Source organism: Geotrypetes seraphini, chromosome 1 (genome assembly GCF_902459505.1).
Source record: "Geotrypetes seraphini chromosome 1, aGeoSer1.1, whole genome shotgun sequence".
NCBI lineage: Eukaryota > Metazoa > Chordata > Amphibia > Gymnophiona > Dermophiidae > Geotrypetes > Geotrypetes seraphini.
The window spans coordinates 201500159-201518075 of record NC_047084.1 but is presented as its reverse complement, the minus strand read 5'-3'; the positions used below and the strand labels follow the sequence as shown (position 1 = coordinate 201518075).

Here is a 17917-nt window from a genome sequence, read left to right as displayed (position 1 = left end):
CCACGCCCATCGAGGAAATCTGCAAGGCTGCCACTTGGTCCTCAGTTCACACATTCACTACTCACTACTGTCTGGATACCTTCTCCAGACGGGATGGGCACTTCGGCCAATCTGTGTTGCACAATTTATTTTCCTAATGGCCAACCATCCCCCCTCCCTCTCTGTTAGCTTGGAGGTCACCCATGCGTTAAGAATATGCTGCCTGCTTGTCCTGGGATAAAGCACAGTTACTTACTGTAACAGGTGTTATCCAGGGACAGCAGGCAGATATTCTTACGACCCACCCTCCTCCCCGGGTTGGCTTCTTAGCTGGCTTATCTTAACTGGGGACCACGCACTCCTCCGTCGGGCGGGAAGGCACTTGCGCATGCGCGGTGCGGCTAACTAGAACTTTCTAGTGAAAAATGTCCGTACCGGGGCTCCGTCGGTGACGTCACCCATGCGTTAAGAATATCTGCCTGCTGTCCCTGGATAACACCTGTTACGGTAAGTAACTGTGCTTTTTAGTAATCAGCAAACTTAGCTTTGTGGTCGCATCAGGGAGAGAAAGACCAAGCTGACACGATCATGTTTCACCACCAGGGCTGTTTCAAGACTCTCTCTCCCCTTTTTCCTTTGTAATGCTTGTTAAGGCTCAAACCACGCCGCATTGCAGCCCCGCTTTAAATCCGCGGGTTAAAACTAAACGTTTGGTAACATAGACAAGGCTTCACAAATCTGCTACATCGCTCCTCTGGACACAGATTGAAGAAAACCATTTGCCTCTGGATATTCTGGTGAAAAAACATTACTGTCATGAGCATGGGAGTGGAGACAGACAGCAAGTGCATGTGCAGACCATCTACAGGCAAAGAAGATGGTCTGCACATGCATCTGGATCGCTCTGCAGTGATCCGTGCAGTCGCTGTGGGGCATGCCTCCGATTGCATTAATTTGCATGAGGAGGTTTGGTGAATTGGTCGCCTGTGAAAACTTGGCCGTGGATCAGATCCCTAAGGTAAGTTTAGTGAATCTAGGCCTATTTATTTACAGACTGATGTACTTACGTATGTACTTATAGCCTACAGTACCCAAACAGGATATACATAAACAAATCAACATAAAAAGCAAATGAATCCGTAAAGAAATTATCTGTTATAAAATCTGTATAACATAAAAAAAACAATCGGTGAAAACTCCTCAAGATATGCCAAATGCACACATGAGTAGCATAGTTTTGATTTTTCTTTTAAATGACTGAAAATTCATCAGAATATGAGGTTCTCAAGACAGAGCCCTCTAACCCTGAAAAGAGATTTCCTATAACAACCTAATGGTATGGAAAGGAATCTCCAATTAGAGAGCTTCAGAAGAACGGAGAGACTTAACTGGTAAATAAAGCTGAAACTTGGAGAAGTCATTCCTTTCAGAGATTTAAAAACCAAATTGAGAAGCTTGAAAGTAATCCTAAACTCAATAGGAAGCCAGTGTAATGAAATCAAAATAGGTGTAATGTGTTCAAATCTCCCTGTACCAGTCAGAACACTAGCTGCAGTATTCTATGAAACTTGCAGTGTTTTAAGACTTATATTCATTTGTAAACCTATTAAAAGGCCATAACAATAATCAAAACAGGGAAATATCATTGCATGTAGCACCTGATGAAAGTTCTCAAAAGTCAGCAACTCACGTAGGCGTCTAACATCTAAAGATGACAATAGAAACAATCTTTGAGACTTGAAATTTCATAGACAAACTAGTATCTAAAATGACTCCTAAAGTACTTATCTAATACTTTAACTCCACTCCATCTATTGGATTCACTTTCGGTATATCAGAAGAGCCATAAGCAGATGAAAGCAGAATATTAGCTCAACATATTTAGCTTTAGATGATTACCATGCAACCAGTTATTATAAACAGATGTTTCCAAAACTTTGGCTAGAAAAGGTCATGAGGAAATTAGGCAATAATTACTGACCAAAATTGGGTCCAAGTTTGGATTTCAACAGTGGACAAACTGTAGCTTTCTCAAAGCTACAGATACATATTCTTCCTCAAAAGACTTTAACAATGTAAGTAAAATAAGGTTCATGCACACCTTTTAAGGCTTCAATAACCAAGGGGGGTGCATGAATCATGTAAGTAAAATAAGGTTCATGCACACCTTTTAAGGCTTCAATAACCAAGGGGGGCGCATGAATCCAAAATTCAGTAAGGATTTTTGATCTGAGAAAAAAACTCATGTAATACGCCACCAGGTAAGGTCTGGGAGGCGGGGGTGGGTCAGAGCCGACCCAAAAGTTATTTGCAAATATTCAATATTTGCACGCCGGCTCTGCCCCTAACCCCCGCGAATACGGAGGGGGAAGTGTACATGATTTCAGTCACTGTGCATAGTAACTGCCGAGAAAGCTACATGGTTGTTAGTAGGCTTCACAGTAGAATTTAGAAGAAAAACAAATTGCATATTAATTCAATAGGAGCCAGCCCTGCAGTCCCCATGGACTCTGTCTTCATGTGCACAAGTCTCAACACTTATTTTATAGTTAAATCTTTTTATTAAAGTATAAAAAGGGACAATATTTTGTACAACTGTTGATAATACATCACAAATAGAACCTTCCATTTTGATCTGGTTTTGGTACAACCTTCCCAAAGTTTTAGTTTGCCTGGGTTTCTATATCTAGGAAGATAATTGGATTGTTTTTCAGACCTGAATGTAGAAGAGAATCTACACTGTGTAGTAGATGAACAGGAAACTAAGTGACTATTAAATGTTGGCATCAAGAAGCATTTTCAACAATGATGGATGGATCTATTGCAGTAACAGTAAAGAGCTTGAGCACTTGGCATTAGAGAGTTACGCGGGGAGAGAAATCCCACCTGTCCAAGCCAAAATCCCACCCGTCCCCGTGAGGAATCCCTCCATCCCCACCCGTCCCCGCGAGGAATCCCCTCCGTCCCCGCCCATCCCTAGAAACTTCAGAAATAGTTATTTCATTTAATTATGCTACTGAATTTAAAGGCTCTGGTAGAGACCCATTTACAAATAAGCAAAGACACTTTATTAATTTGGAAATATTAATTGGGAAGAATACATACTTTACAAACGGGTTTCTACCAGAACCTCTAATGTAAATATGAAGTATAAATACTCAGCAGATAAGAACCCCCAAGCTCTCAGCTGAGGACTTCCTTTGCAGTTGGCCAGGGGTCCCTTTTGCCAAGCTTGGCAGGCAGCAGTAGCGTCCCTGAGTCACAGATGCTGGCACCTCAGTGGCTCATGGATGTTGCCAGCGACTGCTGTGCTTGGTGGAGGGGAGTTCTGGCCGTCTCTAGAAGAGGTCCTCTCTTGGCAGTGCTTGCGGATCTCCACCAGTCACAGCAAGGGTCAGCAAGTACTTCAACACTGTAGAAATAAAACCAGATATGCATTTCCTTTTCTTTTGAACACAATACAAAGACATCTGCTATACACATTTCCCAAAACTAACATATTTTAGTCAATAAATTCCGTTTTTTACCTTTGTTGTCTGGAGCAGAGGTTCCCAACCCTGTCCTGGAGGAACACCAGGCCAATTGGGTTTTCAGGCTAGCCCTAATGAATATGCATGAAGCAAATTTGCATGCCTATCACTTCCATCATATGCAAATCTCTTTCATGCATATTCATTAGGGCTAGCCTGAAAACCCGATTGGCCTGGTGTTCCTCCAGGACAGGGTTGGGAATCACTGGTCTGGAGACTTATTTTTCCATAAAGTTGGTCCCAGTTTCTTTTTTCCACTTTCCCATCTTCTGTAAATTCTTCTGTTGCTGTCCATGGTTCCTCCTACAATGGTCCAGCATTTATCCCTTTCTAATCTTTCGCCCCTGCCCACCAGCCCCATGCCCAACATTTCTCCTTCTATCACCCTTCTCCAGCACCATGCCACATCTCTCCCTCCATTCCCTTCACCACTATGTCCAACATTCCTCCCTCTTGCATCCATTTCAATCTGTCCCACTGTTCCCTTTCCACCACAATATTTCTCCCTCTCATCTTCTCTTCCCTCTCATCTGTACCTCATTCCCTCCCTATGACCAAAAATTCTCCTTTCTTCCATTCCCTGTGTATACAGCCATCTCTTTCCCTCCCTTCCTCTCCCAAATTCATGCCTTCTGTGTCCAAAAATGTACTCCCTCCCCCCTTTTGTGTTCCGCGTTTGCCTCCCATGTTTGACCTCCTTCTGTCCCACATTTGCCTCCCACGTTCGACCCCCTTCTGTGTCCTGCGTTTGCCTCCCACGTTCGTGTCCAGCCCTCATCTGCCAGCAACTTTCTCATCCAAATGGAGCTCTGAGAGGTAGCTGGAGCCGCGAGGCTCATCTTCTATTTCCTGCCTGCCCTACAGCAGCACTCGTAGCCGACCGGAAGTCTTCCCCGATGTCAGCGCTGATATCGGAGGGAGGGCTTAAGCAAAACCCTCCCTCCCTCCGACATCAGCGCTGACATTGGGGAAGTCTTCCGGTCGGCTATGTGTGCTGTTGCAGGGCAGGTTGGAAAAGAAGACGAGCCTCGCGGCTCGAGTTGCATCCAACCCCGCAGGATCCCCGAGACCACGAGGGGGGTCCCCACAGGATCCCCGTGACCCGAGGGGACGTCCCCACGGGAACCCTGCAACCTGAAGGGGGAACCCGCGGGATCCCCGTCGTCCTTGTTCCCGTGCAGCTCTCTACTTGGCATGTGATGGAAGGATGTTGCAGGTGGTAGGAGTCTGACCAGCATACAAGACTCTTGAACCCTTGTGAAAAGAAGAGGAGAGAGGACAGCAGAACAATTACCTAACTGCTGTGTTTCAGTGTTTGCTTCTGTGTTTGTAGTTGCTAGGTCTGCTATTCCAAATGAAATGCATTGAGTCATTTTATGTTAGCTTTATTTCTTTGGAACTGCCAAGCTAATCTGGCTTTGTATTTTGAACCAACTTATTTACCCCCATTTTCCCCCATACCAAATTAATCCTGTTCTATTAAGTTTCAGATTTCTTTTGCCATTCTCAACCCCTTATGTATAATTTCTTTCATTCTGTTGGGATGGAAAGAATAATAAAAGGATATCTATCACATTTTGGGGTGGACAGACAGAAATGCATTGCGTTCCCGCTGGAGCCAGGATTTGGGGATGCCATTGGATTCAATTGACCTTGTTCTGATTAAACGGATTCCGTTGATTTCTGTCAGTGCTGACATGTGAGAGTGCCAATTCCGCACTGTTCACTGAGCATATTTTACACAGGTGCAGCTTTTTCATTCTGGTTATGCCACTTCTGATTGCCAAAAATGTTCTCGGCAGGCCCACTCATTTTTTTTACGCATTTTGGTTGTGTCCGACAGCTAAACGCTTTTGGAGGAGGGTACTGGCTTTTGCTGAGCGTTTGTTTCAATGTTCATTGCCCTTCTCCGCTGCGGGTTTGTTATTAGATAAGTACAAGGTGTTTCGACTTCTTACTTGTGGCCTTAGACAGTTTATGAGGACAGTTTATGAGGAAGTTGAGTGTGCTGGGTAAAAAGGAGATCCTTTCAGTTTGGACATCTGGGGGTTCCTCCTTATTATTGGAGCTGAAGGAATCGATTACACTCTTTATTTCTCATGGAGTGTCAAGTGGCTCAATATAGTCCTCAGGGTAAGAAGCGTTTCCTTCAAATTTGGGACCTCTACATCCAGGTTCTCCCTCCGAGGCCCAGGAGTGAGATTTTGAATCTCTAATAAGTCAACGTGGAGGGCTATTGTCAGGGGGACATGAAGTCATCGGTCTTTCCTGATGGGGTTTATTTTTTTTTTTTGGGGGGGGTTGGGTGGGGGGGTTGAGGTTTGTGTTTATCTCTCAAGCTTGGGTATCTTATAGGTGACTTGTACATGCTTGACTTTCATATATTCTGTATTTTGAGTGGGTAAACATTGGGTAGGATGGGAGTTGATTATGTATTGTATTGAAAAATTGGGAAGACAATTGATTTATGCAGTTCTGTATTTGATGCTGTGCTGTCTTCAATAAAAACCATTTGACTAAAAAACCCAAAAAAACAGGCAATAAAAATTCAAAAGCATACAAGTATAACAAACTAGTGTAGTGTTTACTATGCTGAAACAGTCCTACAAATAGTTGCTATAGCTTATTTTGCGAATTGGTATTTACTGTGAATTTTTTTTTCTATTTTAGAAAATATCAGTACCAACGATATATGATGTTCTGTCAACAAAACCCGTCCTCAACAAGGTATGTGATTGGTTTGTTGTGTTCTATGATGTAAATTATATCTAAATTGGGTTTAATATAGGATAGTTTGTGTGTTGGTGAAGCTGACATTTTGATCTGTGTGATTTTCCTGTCAATACTTTGTCATGTTGTGAAACAGGGCAGGCTGTAGGTAAATGTATAGCGACTAAGGCTGTGAAGGGGGAGGCATTTTCTGAGGAGAGGGACATATCAGTGGTGCATGTTTGGCTCAGGAAGAGAGTTGTGTGATCATCAAAGTGGACAGAGGTGGAGGATTTTGAGTTCTGTGAGCTGTCAGTATGAAGAGGTCACAGGTGACAGCAGTGTGAGATGTTTTGCAGGAGATGTGAGGCTGTTGGTGGACAGAGCTTAGTGATAAGGGAGAGATGTAAGAAATTTTGGACCGGATGCTCCATGTACTTCGTTGTGCCCAAGAATGGCTCAGAGGCCCATCCGGACCTCAAGTAAATCAATGCAGCTTTCAAAGTGCCTCATTTTCTTAGGAAGAATCTCTGACTGGTCATTGCCTCTGTGCAACCAGAGGAGTTCCTGGTGATGTTGACGGATGGTTTCATGTCCTGGAGTAGTATTTTCAATTCAAGGCTCTCCCGTTCAGTCTGGCTACAGCCCCCAGACCTTCACCAATGTGATGGTGGTAATTGTGGCTCACCTCCGCAAACTGGGTTGGCTGGTCCACCCTTACTTGAATGACTTTGCTCATCAGGGTGCCTTCACGGGAGAGCAGTTCAGACCATCTTGATGATCCTTCAAGGCCTGGGATGGATTGTTAACCTGAAGAAAGAGCCAGATGCAGCCCGTTCAGTCCCTGGAGTATCTGGATGTCCGATTCGACTTGGAGAAAAGCCGGGTGTTTCTTCCAGAGGCAGGCAAACTAAAACTTGGGAACCAAATTTCAGCTCTCCTGGTGCAGCAGTCTCTGTCAGCCTGAGATTATTTTCAGGTCCTGGGCTCGACGGCGGCCATGACAGAAGTTGTTCTTTGGGTGAGAGCGCATATGCACCCCCTGCAGCAATCTCTCTTCTCTCTCTCTCTCTGGTCTCTGCAGAGGGACCCTCTGCATGTTTAACTGCATGAGCATCCCATCTGTTCTTAAAATCTGGCACGCTACTGGCCTCGATCACCAATTGGAATGAGCTTCCAGCACAGGTGATCGAGGCCAGTTGCGTGCCAGATTTTAAGAACAGATGGGATGCTCATGTCTGATCTCTAAGAGGGAATGGGACATCAGAGTGCGATCTCTCAAAGGGTAGCTAGGAGGGTGAGTGGGTCAATAGAGTGGGCAGATTTGATGGACCTTGGCCCTTTTCTGCCGTCACTTTTCTATGATAATGGAAGCCTGAAGCAGCATGATCTGGTGGCTTCATCCTCAATCACTATCCTTTGGGATGCCTCTAAGGATCGACTCTTGGACCATGCTGATAATGGATCCCAGCCTACTGGGACAGTGAGCACACTGTGAAAATCATCCAGTACAGGGGTGATTATCCATCAACAGACTGGAGCTCTGAGCCAGCCAGTTGGTGCTGATTCAATTTCAGCTCTGGTTGTTGAACAAAGCGGTCAGTGTGTTTTCTGACAACCTGACAGCAGTGGCTTACATTAACTAGCAAGGAGGCACCAGGAGTATCTGCCTCCAGAAAGAGGCGAAAGCTTTCTTCCGATTGGCGGAGACCATCTTCTGGCCATCAGTGTGGCTCACGTCACCAGAGTGCAAAACATGCGGGCAGACTTTTCAGCAGGCAGACTCTAGACCCTGGAGAGTGGTCCCTCTCGCTTCAGGAATTTCAAAGCATCATCTACCGTTGGGGCAGTCCTACGTTCAATCTCATGGCAACGGCAAGCAACAAGAACATAAGAATTGCCACTGCTGGGTCAGACCAGTGGTCTATCGTGCCCAGCAGTCCGCTCATGCAGCATCCCTTAGGTCAAAGACCAGTGCCCTAACTGAGACTAGCCTTACCTGCGTACGTTCTGGTTCAGTAGGAACTTGTCTAACTTTGTCTTGAATCCCTGGAGGGTGTTTTCCCCTATAACAGCCTCCAGAAGAGTGTTCCAGTTTTTTACCACTCTGGGTAAAGAAGAACTTCCTTATGTTTGTACAAAATCTATCCCCTTTTAACTATAGAGAGTGCCCTCTTGTTCTCTCTACCTTGGAGAGGTTGAACAACCTGTCTTTATCGACTAAGTCTATTCCCATTATCTTGAATGTTTCAATCGTGTCTCCTCTTTTCAAGGGAGAAGAGGCCCAGTTTCTCTAATCTCTCACTGTACGGCAATTCCTCCAGCCCCTTAACCATTTTAGTCGCTCTTATATGGACCACTTTATATTCCTGAGTATCTGTTAAATCACCCCTCCTTTACTAGGCAGGGAGGGTTCATTTAGTGACCTGTACTACCAGCAAGTCAACCTTCAGCTAAACAAACAGCTGCTGAAAATCTGATGCCATCGGATAATGTTTGGCCATAGTCTTAGCCACTTGCAGGGACCCTTCTGGTGACTCCCAGTGGTCTCTGACTAGCTTGGTAATGTCCAGCTTTGAGGCAAGTGACTGAGCACTGGGATGAGGAAACTGGAGGTTATTTCCAGTGTTAATTCTCACAGTTAGGCAGAAATAATACCCGCGTGCTCGGATGCTTTGAACACTGTGGGATCATCCTCCTGATCCAGAGCCGCCACAGTCTCTTAACTGCCATTTCTATGCAAAGAAGCAAACTCTTCCAGAGAAACTTCATCCTGAGACAAAAGTGGCATGGAATCAGACTTTCCATCCTCCCAGTCTGTAACAGATTATAACCAACCTGGTCCAGGTCTGTGTCCTCATCTGGTCGGGGAGTTGTGCGCCACCACCACTGGTGCGCTACAAACATGCTGAGGATTCTCAGCAGTTCAAATAGGCATTCCACATAAGGCTCACAAAATTTGGAATGAAGCCTTGTACTGGGGTCTTGAATGGCAGGGACCCCCTGCCAGTCCTCCTGGGCTCCATGGCACCTGTGCAACTGTGCTTGGCCAAGTCACCTTTAGAGGGGCACAGAAAGGGTCTCATTCCCTGATGATGCACCTCCTGCAGATCCCCAGCCCTGGTGGACACAGAGGAGATTAAACCCAAGGCTTCCACCCCTCCCCCATGCTCCCCAAAAAGGCCCTTGGACTTCCCTGAAAGTAAAAAAAAAAAAAAAAAAATGCAGGAAAAGGAATTTTAGAAATGGGGGACCTAGGCTCTGGCTGCAGAAACCTTCGAATTTGAGTTTTGGAGATCCCCCCACCCCCTAGGCTATAATAGCCTTACTCACTGTACCATGTGGTGCCTTTCTGCCTCAGCATAGGATTATAGCTGGAACAAATGGAGAAGAATTCTGCTCACAGATTCACTAAACGAACCTGGTCTTCTGGCTGCCAGTTGGACCAAGGTCAGACTGAGCCTCAACCTCCCGTAAAACCTCACTGCGAAATGGAGGAGGACAACGTAGCCAGCCCAAATCTGGTCAAACCTGGAAGGAGCCAAACAGCCTGTGCTCAAGCTGCTAAGTACATCAGGGATGTGAGCAGCTACACGGGGGGAAGGCCCCTGAGCTCAAATGTAAAAGCAGGCTGGCTAGCTAGGTGACCCCAAGGAGCTGATCCTGCTAGCAGCAGACCTCCACTGCATGGGTCCGCGTCTTTTCCCAGGTAGAAGTCTCAACAAGTGGGAACCTCTGAGCACCAAGCCTCCAACTGAACACTGAGAAATATACCTGAAAATAATAAAACTGCAGAGTAGAGAATGACACGGGGACAAATTTTTCTCCCGTCCCTGTGAGTACTTTTACTGTTCCTGCCCCATTCCTGCAAGCTCTGTCCTCATCTGCACAAGCCTCAAACACTTTGAAATCATACGTGTTCAAGGAAATTGAGTTCCTGTGGGACAAATTTGTCCCCGTGTCATTCTGTACTGCAGAGCAGATCAGAAACACTTCTGAGCAACTTGCTAGTAGAAAATAAACTGACGGCAAGAGCAGCTCCCTGGGAAAGGAGGTGGAGTTGAAAGTATGATTGACAGTTTTCTGCAAGCAACTTGCAAGTTATTTATTTATTTAAAAAATTTATCAACCGCCTGTTCCTAGGCGGCTTTACAAAAGTAACATTCACAGAATGGAACAAACAAGACTTATACAAACATTTCACATTACAGGTAAACAGTGGATTCACAGATCATCACAATGCACTCATCCTAAAATCAGCATTAAGCAAAGACATCTTTCATTAAAATGCTTCTATAAAAAGTAGTTTTAAGCATTTTTTTGAACTTCTGAATATCAGATAAAGCTCTTTGCGGTCCAGTTAATTTATTTCACAGTGTTAACGCCCATGATGGAAATAGCAGAAGTTCTCGTATTTTCATAATGTACTTTTGTGACAATCATATCGTCCCCTCAGACCGTAAAGTTCTGAGTGGTCGATAAATAGCCATAATTTGTGATAGATACCCTATCGTTTCAGGATCACTAGACACTTTGTACTAGAAGGAGCACTAAGTGATTACATATACGAGAATATGACAGAAAAATTATGCTGTGCAACCTTGGTGTCACTACCATGGACATTTTTAACTCTGATTTCAAGGACATTTTTATCTGGTTCTCACCATGTAACCTAAAATTGACGGTGCTAAAATCTTTGCAGGTGGCACAAAACTCTTTTGCGAGTGTTGTTTTGGCTTCAAAGAAATGAACATGTATCGGAGTATTATTGTAAGCTGTTAGTTAAAAATTGAGTTTAGAATTAAGTATAAATCATTGCTATTGGTTTACTCAAGTGTGCAAAGGTGTGCCCCACAATACTTGATGGATTGCATATCACCTTAGGCTGGGATGCAAAAGCTTCGTTCAGCAACACAGCGCAACTTGACTATACCTTCTAGAATGGAGTTAAGTCTGCAGATAGTGAGAGAGAAGGTTTTTTATGTAGTGGTTCAGATGAGTGGAATAAGCTTGCTTCCTTTCATTAAGCAGCAAGAAAGTTTTCAGGCTTTCAAGAAATTGTTAAAACGTCATTTATTCTGTTGACTTCATCAGCTTTGCTATAACCACTACATACTTGCTCAATGAATTGGTCCTTTTTGGGTTGGCAGGGTTTTTTAACGATGTTAATGTTGATATGTCAGTCTGATGAAGTAATTTGGTGTTATTTTATTTTTGTAAAATAAATGAAATGTTTGTCTATTTATGAATGTGTTGATGTACTTAAACCAAAATAGTGTTTTCATACAAGCAGCAGCGAGACCTACCGCAACCACCAAGAGCCCACAGACCCGATCCTGCCAGGAGTGTGAACTCCTCCCCCTGCAGTCCATTGGAGAGATCAATCTGCCTGCTTTTAAATATCAGCAGCAGTGGAGATCAACTGCTTTTACACCTAAGCAGCAACGAGACCAGCCACAACCACCGAGAGCACACAGACCCGATACTACCAAGAGTGTTAACTCTTCCCCCCATGCAATCCGCTAAGAAGAGGCACGGGCAGTGTGTCTGGGAGGGAATGCATGGATGGGAGAACATCTCAGGGGAGGAGACATAGGCATCCTGGGACTGTCGGCCAAGTCTCTTCCCTGAAGAAGCCCTTTCTGGAAACGTCAATCGCTCCTCCTAAACTTACTTGCTCCACTTCATCACTTCATCATGCTTCTATTCCTTTCTCTCCTCTCTTCTACCTTCCAAAGTACTTAGATCAATGCTGTCTTATTAAAATGTTTATTTTATTTTTATTTTTCCTCTAACTCTACTTTTCACTTCTCCATCCAGGTACTTTAGTTAGATTGTGAGCCTTCGGGACAGTAAGGGAATTTTTCAAGTACCTTTCTTTTTTCTAATCTTAATGTATATTTTCTGTAAACCGCTTAGAACCTAACGGATGTAGCGGTATATAAGAAATAAATTACATTACATTACATTACATTCATACGTATTCTAAATAAGAATATGAAACTTTTCTAACTTCATTTATTATACTTTATGGATGAACATTGATTTGTTCCTTTCTTTCAGCTAACAACATTCACAGCCCTGATGAATGTTGCTGAAGGCACCCTGGAAACTTATCTGCGGGACTGCCCAAACCCTTGCGTCCCTTGGTGAAAAGGACTTTGTGACCCTCCAAACATCATTTTTAGCAAAAAGGATCACTATGTATAAAGGGAGATTGACTTTGTATTGAGAGGCAGAAGAGCCAGTGTCTTGGAACTGTGTCAGGACTTCTGCAGGATCACTTTTCTGGAGACTCGTAGTCTCTACCACCACGATCTGGCTCATTACATTACATTCTGACTTATATTCCGCCCAAAGCCCTTATGAGTTCATGGTGGATAACAATGTATTTCTATTACTGGGAACAAGCCCAGTTAAATATAATGCACTAACAAATTTTCAAACAGGACATTAACAGAAGAAGGTAAATTTTAAAAAACGTCTTTAAAAGTTTTCTAAAAACAGTATATATTTCCCCCTCCAAATTCAAGGGAACTTAAGAGCAGTCATCCCTTGAATATGTAAAAATCACAAATAACTTTAGGACAGGCTCTGACCCACCCTTCCCTCCTGCCTCCTGGTCCTCTCCACACCTTAGCTGGTAGTCTAGCAGTGAAGCAGGGCAGGATCGATCTTCCTACACTCCTGCCCCGTACAGAGCCATCGACAAAAATGGCTGCCATGAGTTCCTGCTGTAGTGACTACAGGAACTCGGGGCAGCCATTTTTGTTGACGGCAATGTATGGTTCAGGAACGTAGGAAGATCACTCTTGCCACACTTCACCTCTAGACCACCAGGTAAAGTGTGGCAAGGTCTGGGAAGTGGGAGTGGGTCAGGGTTTAGAAACCTGCGAATTTGGAGGGTGAAGTGTATTGACTACTGATCTTATTAAAATAGGGAGATCGTTCCAAATTAAAGGAGCCTGATAAAAGAAGGATGCCTTCCATTGTACAAATGATCTAATTGCCTTTGGTGAGGGAAATTAAAGATAGAATTGCTTCCTGCTAGTAATGAAATCAATTCCACTAAATAATATGGCATGTAATACTGAGATGCAGCTCACACTTTTGGGGCATTTGGATACTATCAAAATGTGTTACTTACAAATTGGTTCTATTGGGAAGCTATTGAGGATCCCCATGGCTGTCCCCTTAATCTGTTGATAACATTTCCCTTGCAAGTTAAAAATATAAAAGCTGCTGTTAATGGATAGCTTTTTAAATGCCACATTTTGGTAGGTTCTTGGAGTCAGGTTTACTAAAGGGCATTAGGATTTGGAGATGACACAGATTTTAGTGCAAGTTAACTGCAAATCTAATGCTGTTCTATGTTAATATAGTCATTAGTGTGCAATAGCTGCCAGGTTATAATGCAAGAGCACTTAGTTTCAAGTTTATTTCAAATTTATTATGCCGTCCACTTGAACCTTCTAGGTCAGTGGTCTCAAACTCAAACCCTTTGCAGGGCTACGTTTTGGATTTGTAGGTACTTGGAGGACCTCAGAAAAAATAGTTAATGTCTTATTGAAGAAATGACAATTTTGCATGAGGTAAAACTCTTTATAGTTTAATTCTTTCCTTTTGGCTAAGTCTTAATAATAATATTGTCATTTATAGCTAAAGAGATATGATCAAGAAACTGTTTTGTTTTTACTTTTGTGATTATGATAAACATACTGAGGGCCTCAAAATAGTATGCATGTGGCCCCCGGGCCGCGAGTTTCAGACCACTGTTCTAAGTGGTGTACAAAAATGCCTTAATATACCAATTAAAATATAATTTAGTCTAAAACAAACCAAGTGAAAAAAACGATTTAAGATCACAGACAAACAGGGACAGAAGGGAATAGAACTACAATTGATAGAAAAGAAAACACTTAAAGAGAAGAACAAAAGGTTGGGGAAATGAAAATCGAAATATTACTTAAAACTAAGTTGTCCTGAAAAGGTTTAGTGAATTATGTGGGGAGATAGTAATGATCCAGCATTAATACAGCTGTTATGTTAGTGTGCACATTAGGGAATTTTTCCAGAAGGCATGGCCTGGGTATGGAAACATCCAGTTAGCACATTCTAGATAAAGCATGTTAAGTTATTACTGCAGAATGCCTTAATGTGGTCCTGTGGTAATCCTGTTAGTTTGCATTGGGGTTTAAACACTATTTAGTTAACACCCCTCCATTCCCTAATGAACTAGTAAGTTTAGCATTTTTTTTTTTCAGATTTTAGTGGTACAAGGATGGTGTCAGCTTTTTTTTAAGCTCCTGAGAGTAGTGGGGTTTTCTGCATTCCAGCCAGTTAAGAGGGTTGAATGGCTCATTCATCCATTTTTAACGTTTTCATTTTTTACATTGTTCTTCCTTTCCTTATTAACATGTCAGGTGAAAAAATATAATATGGAAGGCAAAAGTCCCTTTTATAGCTCATGTGTTGGAGTTTTGTTATAAATCAGATTCTTATGGAGAGGGCATTCTAGATGGACCGTTCAGGTCTTTATCTGCTGTCATTTACTATGTTATTTTTCTCAGGTTTAATTTTATCTTAGAGTGAATAAGCTATTGTTTCTTATATGAAAGTGTGCAGCGATTTGTAACTCTCTTGATATCTGTTAGTTTTTCGTCTTATGGTTTTTGATTCAATGTTACAGATTTTATGTAAAATTTGCTCTGATGGAGGCTTAAGTGTTGATACTTGGCCAAGTCGATATTTTGGACTCTGTGAATATATCATTAAAGATTGTGGGTTCCCATTCTGTCATTCTTTGCTTACTTTTTCCTCCCCTTAAATGTCAACTATTGTCTTTGGAGGGATGGCCTGATTGAGATAAGTGTCATGGTGGTGCTGGCCAGTTTCCAGTTTACAACCTCAAGGGGTATTCGCAACACATTGAAACTATTCCTCCAGTTTGTATCTTTGAATAACATTATCCAAAGGTTCTTTTGACAGCTGTGTGCTTGGTGTTTTTAAATCTTTGCTACAGATTCACTTCATATAAGTCAACAGTTTGATACCTCATTTTAGAGTATTTAAGCTTGACTTCTGTGACTGGGTGGTTGTGGGCTGTTTATTATAGCCTAACCTCACAAATTCAACAGGAGAATAACATCATTCAAAAATATTTTTAGATTTTTCAAATACAAAATCTGCCTATATACATTTATCAAAATCATCTGTATTTCTTGATCGATTTCTCAACCTTGCATCCCGTCTAGGACTTAAGAACAAATGAACAACACTTTCTCGCCATCCCTTCCTTGAAAGTTATTAGTACAAGGTGCACTGACATCATCTCGGTCACAGCCACCTTTGGAACTCCCTACCAGTCTACCTGAGAGAGGAAACAGTACTAGATAGATTCAAAAGCTCCCTTAAAAGTTTTCTTTATAGGGATGCCTTTGAAACCTAGGCTTAAGGATCTAGACATAATCGAATTGTTTACATTTTTCTATCTTAATTCCTGACAATTTTATACTTATAGCCATACTTCTAGTTTTATTCTTACCCCTCCCTATTGTCCTAACCCTACATGTTCTGTAACCATTATAGTTCTTCCCCCCCTTCCCTAGCTTGTACCAGTCTAGTATTGCACGTCTGTTCAAACTTGTCCCTGTATATTATTGTCCCCCCATTTTAGCATTGTAATTTGCTTAGAAATATTTGATAAGCGTGTGCATCAAATTTTAAATAAAACTTGAAACTTAGAAAAATCTTACCTTAATCAACACGAATGCAATTTTTTTTAAATAAATTCTGTTCTATGATTAACACCATCCAGGCCAGCAATGATATAATCATTACATCATAGCACCACCTGCCTACCTAACCATCAAACATAGTATATTAGATAATAAAAACTGTTTGACTTATCTCAAATCCATTTGTCAAATATATTTCCCTGTATTGGATTCACCCTCACTCAGGACCCCATCCACAGTAGAAAAACCAAAAATATCCAAAAGTCCAAAACTTCAAAAACAGTCCTCAAAAATGCAATAAATATAACTCAATCCATATCTCCTCCTCCTTCCTCTACACGATTTCGTGTTTCACAGGTTTGCTTCTTCAGGAGGAAGAAAATTACTCCCAGTTGGGATTTCAGGATTTCTCCAATGAATATGCATGAGCGTATTAGCATACAATGAAAGCAGTGCATGCAAATAGATTTTATGCATATTCATTGGGGAAATCCTGAAAACCGGACTGGATTGCGGCCCTCGAGGAGGGACTTTGCCACCTCTGCTCTAGCGACTTGTTGAAAAGGTAAGTCAGCGGATCTATCAGAACTTCCCTAAGTTCCTTCAGCACCCTAGGATGTATATCATCTGGCCCCATTGCTTTGTCTACCTTTATTTTAGCTAGCTCCTCAAAACACAACTCTATGAAAATTGATCAGGGTCTATTACTCCTCCATCCCTATTCATGTTTGTCTTCTGCGGTCCCGCTCCTGGTGCTTCAGCTGTGAACGCAGAACAGAAATATCTGTTGAGCAATTTGGCCATTCTTTATCAGCTTCTCCATATTCCTCCCCTTCACCTTTGAGCCTCACAATGCCACTTTTGCACTTCTTCCTATCACTAATATATCTAAAAAAAAAGTCTTGTCTCCCCGTTTTACCGTGTCAGCTATTCAAATAAAGATGACAAATACAAATGAAATACCATACTAAATATAAATAAACAACATTATGTGTGACCATCCTGTATGGTATGTCTTTAAAAGAAAAAAAAAATACTGTTGACTCAGGCATGCAGTGTGGTTGTGTGGGATGCCCCGGTGCTTCCCCTGGTGATGTGGAAGAGAAGTGGGTTACTTATAGTTAACAACTTTTGCCAGAGAAAAACCATGCATCTACTCCCCTTCTTGCCCTGTTCTGCTACACCTAATGTTGCACTCTTCCCCTACCACTGTCTGTACTAGGGTTGCTATCTCAGAAGAAAAAATTGCCCTAGGTTCTATGATTTCATAAACTTTGCATAATAGAGCCTTGTATATTTTTCAAGCTTTTTTTAAATTTATAAAACACTAGTCTACTTTGACAGGGTTAGTATTAAGGTAATGTGGTAGATAAGTTAATGAAGTGTAAAGGACATGATCTCACAAACTAGTGGAGATGGAAAATACAAAGACGGTGGAAGTTCTACAAACAAGTGAATGCTCAATTTAAACAGGCTATTGAAACACTTGTGACTATGCATTATTATTCTAATAGTAAGAAAGCAGCAAGCCATGGCTAAAAAAACATGGATTATGTGAACCTTACTAAACCATGACACCATTAACTCCCAGAACTCAAGAGTAACAATCTTACCTGTGAAAAGCAGTGCTGTAACTAATACTCTAGGCACTAAAACACCAATACACCCACCTAGTGTGAAAATGAGACTGCTATAAGATTTCCACACACAACCTACATGCTAGCAGAACAGTTTATGTTGCTAACATGTACAAAACAGAGCCTTGGCAAGAAAAGACTACAGATCAGTAACAGCACTATGAAGGCAAAAGATTGAACTGGAAACCTCAAGTAGTCACACTTTGCATGTAAGGTGCACAAATATAGCCTCCTGAAAAACACTGTGGGGTGTCTACGCCACAAAGGCAGTTCTACCTTCCACAGCAATGGATATGGAACAAAACAGTGGAACCAGGCCCTGGAC

At 42.3% G+C, this 17917-nt stretch overlaps 1 protein-coding gene across 1 annotated transcript in view; it reads left to right on the top strand.

The window, feature by feature from the left end:
* ASAH1 (N-acylsphingosine amidohydrolase 1) overlaps positions 1–15017 on the top strand; it is a 121524-nt gene extending 106507 nt beyond the window's left edge. The window contains exons 13-14 of the mRNA XM_033943982.1: positions 6180–6236; positions 12282–15017. Coding sequence (XP_033799873.1) covers positions 6180–6236; positions 12282–12371 — 147 coding nt within the window. The 3' untranslated portion in view covers positions 12372–15017. The remainder of the gene's footprint in view (positions 1–6179; positions 6237–12281) is intronic.
* The last annotated feature ends 2900 nt before the right edge of the window (positions 15018–17917 follow it).